The 8,898-nt window shown below is 41.8% G+C and overlaps 1 protein-coding gene across 1 annotated transcript; it reads left to right on the forward strand.

Moving 5' to 3' along the window:
- Positions 1-581: 581 nt before the first annotated feature.
- On the forward strand, positions 582-7,059 carry chst7 (carbohydrate (N-acetylglucosamine 6-O) sulfotransferase 7). Its single transcript, XM_077583391.1, has 3 exons — positions 582-1,465; positions 2,389-2,869; positions 5,889-7,059. Exons 1-2 carry the CDS (start codon positions 668-670, stop codon positions 2,854-2,856), a joined length of 1,266 nt encoding a protein of 421 aa, XP_077439517.1. The 5' UTR covers positions 582-667; the 3' UTR covers positions 2,857-2,869; positions 5,889-7,059.
- Positions 7,060-8,898: the final 1,839 nt, after the last annotated feature.

Raw genomic sequence — 8,898 nt, forward strand, 5'->3', positions numbered from 1 at the left:
AAAATAAAAGCAATAAATGTTGCATCAATGTGTCTTATTAACATTTCCCACAATGCATCGCATGCAGATTACACAAAACGGGAAGTGTATTTTCTTACCCGATTTAGTACTATTACTCTTCTCATTAATCTGTCATTAAACAGCGGGCCTTGCTCTGAATAAATTCCACATCCTTATTTGGTTATCTGTGACTTAAATTTGCATTGAAAACTGGTTTCCTCACTTGAACGGGATGATCCGTTGCCAGGATACGTAAGCATGTCCGCCGTTTTGAATGTGGCAGGGCTGCACAAGGAGATACTAGACAGCGATACAAAGTAGCCTTGTCCGGTTGAGGACGTGCAGATATTTCATGCGAGGGCAACATAATTTCTCATTTTTTAGCCCCAAATAGTTCCACCTCAATTTAATGTCATTTGATTAGGTTTGATATTTTTGGAACGTTTTTGCACCAGATCGACCCCGCCTTCCTTTAGCAACAATCAGAGCCGCCGTCATTTAGCAACTTCTAGCACTAAATAGACTCCGCCTTTATTTAAGCAACCGACTCGCCCCGCCTCTCGCCACATCCCCCAGAATCTGAGCATGCCACACAAGGCGCCTCATTCGCGCCGCGCACGCACAACTCGAGCGGTGCTCCAAAGCGCGACGCTTGCCAGCCAGCGCGATGAAGAGGAGGCTCCAGAAGAAATACTTGATTCTGATCCTCGCCTACACGGGTTTGCTCCTGCTCATCCCCTATGTGTTCGACTTCGGCGAGCGCTCGCTGCAGCGCTCCAAGCACGGGCTCCTGCAGCAGCAGTCGCGGTGCTCGGACCTGAAGAACGCCGTGGCGCTGCTGTGGGAGCACGGCTACAAAGTGGACGGCGCCAACGGCACGGAGCCGCCCGGGCCCGGCGCGCCTCGCACGCACATCTACCTGCACGCCACCTGGAGGACCGGCTCGTCGTTCCTGGGCGAGCTGTTCAACCAGCACCCGGACGTGTTCTACCTGTACGAGCCCATGTGGCACATCTGGCAGGCCTTGTACCCGGGCGACGCGGGCAGCCTGCAGGGCGCCGTGCGCGACATGCTGAGCGCGCTGTTCCGCTGCGACTTCTCCGTGCTCAAGCTGTACGCCGGCTCGCAGAACCTCACCACCGCCTTCATCTTCGGCTGGAAGATGAACAAGGTGGTGTGCTCCGAGCCGCTGTGCGACGCCCACCAGCGCCACCGCGTCGGCCTGGTGCAGGAGGACCGCTGCGCCAAGTGCCCCAAGCGGGACATACGCGAGCTGGAGCGGGAGTGCAAGAAGTACCCGGTGGTGGTCATCAAGGGCGTGCGCGTTCTGGACCTCAGCACGCTGGTTCCGCTCATGAAGGACCCGGCGATCAACTTGCACATCGTGCAGCTCTTTCGAGACCCGAGAGCCGTGCACAACTCTCGCCTCAAGTCCAAGCAGGCTCTGGTGAAGGAGAGCATCCAGGTGATTTTGGCTTTTTACAGCGAGCAAGGGCTTGCATCTTTTTGCACTTGCGTGACATGTTGATTTATTTTTATTTTTTTCTGCACTTGACTATGCAAAACACCTTTTTTTTACACTTGAACAACTCTGGCCCCATCTTGAGACCTTCATCTTTTTGACATGATTAACTTCACCCCAGTTAGCTATTTAACGTTAGATGCAAAAAAACAACAACATTCTGACAAGGCGGGTTGCATTCATAACTCGACATTCACAAATATGATGGGGGTGGGGGGAAAATCCGTCTCTGGCCAAACTTGTACCTGTGATATTATTTTTCAGAATCACCACATCGGAGGAAAAACAACCAATCAATCGGAGACAGACTTTTTTTGCATAAGTTAATGAAATTCCAAATAGAAGCTTAGACATGCTTAACTTTCAAGCAAATATTAAGTTAACTAATTGTAGTCAGATGAAAAGTCATATTTGTTATATATAGCCTCAAATTTGATATACAAGAAACCAGCATGCAGAGGAAAAACGACAGCCAATCAGAAGCAGACTTAAAATCTCTATCCTGTAAATAACTTGATGCATTCCCAGTTTGGCATCTAATGGCATCACATATTTGGAGATTTTTTTTTTTGCAATTTTTTGACAATATTTTCAGTTTTTCCCCCTAATTCCTCCCTGTTTCATGGAAAACACATACTGAATGTTCATCAGCCTTTTTTGCAGAATTTTTTGGGTTATTATATTTTTTGTGCATCAATTATTCGCAAACCAGCCTAGTCCATATCCTGACTATCAACTGTATTTTTATTTATTTCTCTTTTTTCCCCAATCCATCTGTTCCAAATGGCTACCAGTCTGCAGACCCGCGATACCCGAGGACCAGCGTTTTTTTAGTTTCCCGCTGAAAATGTGCATTGTGCCTGCAGGTGCTCCGCAGCAAGAAGCACAACGACAAGTACAAGCGTCTGCTGGTGCCCAGCAACCGCCTGAACCGCGCCGAAAGCTACGTGTCCAGCGCCATGGAGCTCATCTGCGACAACTGGCTGGGCGACATGATGTTGGTGACCAACGCGCCGCCGTGGGTGCGCCGCAGCTACCACCGGGTCCGCTACGAGGACCTGGTGCTGCACCCGGCCCGGGAGCTGCAGAAGCTCTACCGCTTCTCCAACCTGTCCACGTCGCCGGAGCTGGAGAGATTCGCCCTCAACATGACCCACGGTCGCGGGTACTCGTCAGACCGGCCCTTCCTCATCTCGTCGCGGGACGCCAAGGAGGCCATCTTCGCGTGGCGGGAGCGGCTCAGCGTGGAGCAGATCGAGCAGGTGGAGGCCTACTGCAGCGAGGTCATGAGGCAGCTCGGATACCCCAACCACAGCGCGGAGAAAACCACATGAGGAGGACGTACGGGTGAGACCACCGCTCTGTATTAACTATACATCCGTCTATTTTATTTAAGCTTGTAACTTGAATCAAGTGTGCGCATGTGCAGTGGGATGGAATAGTTCCTCCATTTTTTTCTTACATATTTTAAAAGCATAGTTTTAAATCAAATACATCATACTCACCAGATGTGATGTTTATTAACTCATTCATTGCCATTGACGGCTATAAACTTAAAAAATTAATTTGAACTATTTCTATTAGTTTAACATTTTTCCCACTTTTGTTAACAAGAGTATGAAAACCTAGATTTTTTTTTATTATTATTGTACATTTAGAACATGCTATATTATTATAGTCATGCTATTAATTCTGATTTTAAAAGAATTATCACCTGACGCCCTTAATTTTTAATAATATTTTCTTAAAATAAAAAAAAGATTAAAAAAAAAATAATAATAATTAAATTACTTTTTTTTCTAATAAAAAAGAAAGAAGACAAGATTATAACAAATTTGGAATTTTTCATAATTAATCCCATGACTTCACTAGTTAACTCACGATTAATCACAAATTTTATATCTTTTCTAAATGTAAAAAAAAAACAAAAACTTTTTTCCCCCTAGATTTTCATACTCTTGTTGACGTCTATAGCCGTCAATGGCAGTGAAAGAGTTTTAAATGTAAAAATGTGTGCAGATCACTGCAGACGTGTTTTGCTAGTTGGCTAATGTAGCAAGTTTTCTTGGGGCCAACCAATCAGAAGACAGAGAAATGATGACATCATCAAGGGCCAGATTAAGTTTACTGTCGTGAGGCGAAGTTCAAGGCAATGGTTGGAAATAAATTGGGATTAACAGACTAATTGGGGCAGGGGTCGTCTGTTAAATCGAAGCACTTTTTCATTGGCCTAAAAACACCCACCAATGTAGTACAAAACTATTGTTTTGTATTTCTTTCGTAGCCTAAAATGACCAAGTAAAGTACAAGATTATTGTAAGAAAATATATCAAAAAAAGCTTGAAACTGAAAAGTTTAAAACTTTATCTAACCTAAAGATAATGACTGTTGTTATTAGGCTGCCTTTTTTCCACCTCGCTAGTGATTAGATGCCATCGTTAAGGGCTTGACATCGGCATGTTAGCGTAGCATGTTAGCATAGCATGTTCACCTTGTTCCGAATAGAGCAGTGCAACCCAGAAGTGTGGGACCGCAAAACGGTGCCGTTTATTGGTACTGTGGTGAATTGCGGCCGATTCTGGAACTAACAAAATGGATGTACAGTATAATGTTTTTGGACCACATCAGGGGGCGGCCATTTTGCATTGCACTGACACATGCTGGCGACTGGCAATGTCATCGCAGTGCCGAAGGAGGACTCGGCTTGTGAATGTCACATGACCAAACCCAGAAAACAGGGTGGGCTTTGATGGTCGTCACCTGAGACCTTAAGGCACTGTGATGTCATTTTCAGTCGACAGTAAGCGTCTTTACAAGTTACAAAACAAAATGGCCGCCAGTTGAGATGGATTAAAAACGGATTTTTGCTGCTTCAGTCATGTTAACCAGAATGTCGTATTTAGATTAGTAAAGACAAATGTGGCGTTCTCACTGTGTGAAAGCAGGTACTAGCAGACCCCACCTTGGTTGCGTGAAAGCTAGAGGCAGGTTGAAAGTTACTTTAAACGAATCAAATCCATCTGAGTGCTATTTTGCTGTGCCGTCCTCCAATAAAGGCCTGATTGTTGTGTAGCTGGCACGGGCGGCCGGGGGTCGACGCCACGGCCGGTCGAGGGTGTCGCCCAGGCCCTCGGGCCCTAACCCTTGAGAAGGGGCTTCATTGTCCACAGCTGGCCGTGACAGGCTACACGCCTCCCCGGGTTAGCAACATGTCACCGCCAGCTTTGGACAGGCAGAACCTTGAAGAAAACAGGCCTGCGTGCATGCATGCAGTTATTATGAAGATGGCGGTTAGGGTGGGAGGGGCTTCTGGTGGGCATTTCTTTTATTTGATTTTATGGAGAGGGATATTCTGCCATAGTTTCAGCAAAAGTCCTGAAACACGGGTTTGCAACAAGGGAGGGCTGCTCGATTATGGAAAAAATAATAATCACGATTATTCTGGCAGTAATTGAAATCACGATTTATTCAAATGATCATTTATTTTTTGGTACAAAACAAGAAAGTGTTTAAGCATTTAAAAATTTTAAGACCAATAAAATAAAATAAATAGAAACACTATAATTATGTAAGTTCCTTTTGGACCAAACAGAATTTATTTATTTATTCATGTTGGCAGTTTGTGCACTGTGTAGTAGGACGATCATTTATTTTTGTTGGTACAAAATAAATAAATAAATAAAAAGTAAAAAAATATATTAAGACAAATTAAAAACATTGAAACACTATAATTATGAAACAACATTTATTAAATTAATTATTCTAAAATTTAAAAAAGGTGCAAATGTATAAATTTAAACAAATTAGTATTCATAATCTTTTCTTATTTTTATTTATTTTTACAATTATGCTGATTTTGTAATTACGGAGTGTAATAATTGAAATTGCAATTGAATTGTAATTAATTGCAGGGCTTGTCCGCTACGAGTGTGCCTGCGAGTGAACCATAAATGAATGACACCTTGGCAACCTGTCTCTGATTGGTTGTTCAGGTACTAACTAGGGCGAAAGAGGAATGATTTATTTATTTATTTATTTATTACTGGTCATGTTTTTCAGGTATTATTATTATTATTATTATTTAAAAAATATATATTATTTTTTTTTCTATTATTACTGGGCCATCTCCTCCACGAAGAAACACTTATTTTCACATTGTCAAGAAAAAAAAAAATCTTGTGTGGAGATAATTAATGCTGGGAAAAAAACAGTTAAAAGGCTATGTTTGGTTTCAGGATAAATAAGAGAGCAAATCTTTTTTCAGTGAAGTGGGAAAAATCTATTATAATTGATTTTAGTTTAAGGCCAGAGCTTCCAGTGGTTATTTTTTTTTAATCCTCACTGCTTTTATGCGTCTGTTTTCCAGGGGCCTGCAAGTCGAAGCTGAGGGCAAAAGATGGACCAACAGCCGTAGCGTGGCCGACTGGGAGAGGCGAGCCGAGCTCACCGAGATCATGACCAGGAGTAGGAAGAAAAACCCAAGTGGGACACCGAGGCTGGAACGAAGACTGGGGGGAGCCTCTCTGACCACGTTTACTTGTTGACCTGCAGCCAAGAGGCTGCTTGACACGTCAATGGCCATTTTTAGTCGCACTAATCCCCACCGACACCCTGACCGCAAATCCCCGTAAAAAAGTTGGGTGGTTCCAGGGTGGCCTCACCTTGGCGTGACGGGGCTAAGTGGATCTGCTAACCAACGCTAACTGCAAAGTTCAAGGAGACTGTGTGTGCTGCGAGAGGCCTGCGTGAGGAAGTCTTGTCCCTCCTCCCCCCCCCCCCCCCCGCCTCCTCCTCATTCCAACCCCTCTTAGCCCCGGAGGAATCTGGACAGCTGCAGCAGCACCACACTGACAAAACACTCACATGGGCGGGACTTTTTCCACCCCTGTCCTTCCAATGACACTTTTTAAAGAAAAACAAATGGTACTGATTAGGGTTGCATAGTTTTTGTTAGAAACTTTCCATGGGAATAGACCAAGAATTTACAATTGTTGCAGATTGGCAAAACCCGTAGAATATTTTGTTTTAAGATCATACATGTAAACAAATTGGATTTTCGAACGAGCGTCAAACACACTGAACAAAAATGGAGGAATTAATATACTCTGATGTCCTCCCATGTGGGCAAGGCGAGCTATCCCTTCTGCATGGATTTCTACAAAACAAAATGTTGACTATTACTTCCAAATACCATCAAATTGGAAAGTTTCCAATGTGGTCTATTTCCCAAATTACCCATGAAATCCCCCCCCCCCCCCAAAAAAAAACCGCCCTTTTTGCAACCTTAATACTGATTATTTATATCAATCTTTTTATGTCTAAACATTGTCAAAATGTTCCGACCTGCATCCAGATGACGGATGTTTCGATGATCAACTTCAGAAGTTGGATTATTTTTTTTTGTGTGTGTCATACTTTTTACGCGACATGAATAACTTTTAAACTATTTAAAGTGACCTCAATAAAGAGTTAGTGAAAATAAAGACAATTGCTTTTGCTTTTCAATAATAATAATAATAAAAAGTAAAATAATATAACCACTATACAGTACAGGGATTTTTATGTAGTGGACCTAACACTGCGTTCTGAATCATTCACTCATTCCCTACTCACTATACAACCGTGTCTTGAGATACGAGTGACCTGACTTGCGAGTTTTTCCAGATCTGATTTTTTTTTTTTGCTTTGACTTGCAAGCAAGCATTTGCTGTCAAACGAAACATGAAACAAAGAGTTTTATACATGTTGTATATTTAAAACAACTATTTCACAATCATTCTCTTGAATTATGTCATTGTCATGTCATTACTGTATGTTTTATATGAAGTTTAATATTATACAGTCTGATTTAAAAAAAATATATATATATATATATATATATATATTAGAAAATGCATTACAAACATGTTATGTTTTGGGAGGCTGAAACATATTAATGGCATTCCATTTATTTCAATGGGGAAAGATGATTTGAGATATGAGGTCAGGGAAACTTGTATCTCAAGGCGACGCTTTTTATTTTTAGAGTTCAAAACTAAGGCCTGACTGATATTAGCTTCTTTTTTTTTTTTAATCAACTGTTTTTTTTTTAATTACACATGAACACATAAGACAAAAACAATGACATTCAACCCCACTCCCCCCCCCCAAAAAAGGCCCAATTTTTTTCTATAATTTAGGACAATGTATTGTAAAAGAAAAAGAAAAAAAAGTTGCTTGTTTCCCTGTAATTCATGTCTTTATTGTTGAAAGCAAGTCGTTTTGCTCATTAGATATCTTTGAATTAATCAGCCGATTAATCGCTTATCAAAATGATATTCTGCCAAATATCAGAATCAGCATCTTGCCTCAAAACATCCCTATTGGTGAAATCCGTTTTTTTGTCACGCATGCGCAGCTCTCTCTCTCTCTCTGCTTTCACTTTTGGCTACACTAGCTAGCTAACTAACTAGTACAACAAATGCAAGTCCAAAGACTTTGGCAAATTGCGTTTATTTCCTTGTAAATGCTTCCCTTGTCCCGAAAAGACCGTTAAAAGTGAAACATGAACTCCACAGTGGTCACACTTGGCCGGCGGTCGGGACAATTCTTTGCACGCTGTGCATGCGGGGCGAGCGTGACGGCAGACCCCCCCCCACCACGCCCCCCCCCACCACGCCCCCCCCGCCCCCACGCCCCCACGCCGCCGCCACTGCATCGCCTTACGTAACAGGAAACCTCTCGTGCATCTTCTTCATCACGTTCAGCACTTTTTTTTTTCGTCTCCCTTGTTGCTACAAAAAGTCATGTTAGTGCGCAGCCAAATTTTCCTCTCGGGGTGATCAAATTTGATTTGGAGTGTATTCATGGGGATTATTTAGGGGAGGGGATTACTAATTAAACCTTTAGGCCAATGCCCACGTTTGGACTTTAAAAAGGATTATTCGGGGAAAATGATTTTTTTTTCCACAAGTCTGCTGGCTGCCGAATAATTCATGCGTCAGGAAAAATAAGGCTTGAGATGGTAAAGTGCGAGACAAGCTGAACGTAACGTTAAAAAAAAAAAAGGCTATTAAATTATTTTAGCAATTTAGCATTTGCCCAAAAATTAAAAGTGCAGTGCAATTTTTTAATATTATTATTATTACTGCTTTAGTATTTACTCTTACCATGGATATATTAGGGGTATTGATTTAACTTCTTTTTTTTAATATACATACCAGTACACAAACTAATGAATCATGTCTCAACATATAGCTTGGTTAATTTGATGTATAATTTAGTTGTTTGAATTTAATTAACTTGAATAGTTTTGTTCTATTTAATTAATGTTACTTTTTATTATTAATTTCACCAGACATTTTATATTGTATTGTTGGCTTATTTCTAAATTCCGT

This window comes from Vanacampus margaritifer, chromosome 13 (assembly GCF_051991255.1).
Source record: "Vanacampus margaritifer isolate UIUO_Vmar chromosome 13, RoL_Vmar_1.0, whole genome shotgun sequence".
Classification (NCBI taxonomy): Eukaryota; Metazoa; Chordata; class Actinopteri; order Syngnathiformes; family Syngnathidae; genus Vanacampus; species Vanacampus margaritifer.

What these genes read in the sequence shown, in the direction of transcription:
- chst7 (XM_077583391.1), top strand. Translation starts at nt 668, where the DNA reads ATGAAGAGGAGGCTCCAGAAGAAATACTTGATTCTGATCCTCGCCTAC. An exon ending in TGGTGAAGGAGAGCATCCAG is followed by an intron (nt 1,466 to 2,388) that starts GTGATTTTGGCT and finishes TTGTGCCTGCAG; the next exon opens with GTGCTCCGCAGCAAGAAGCA.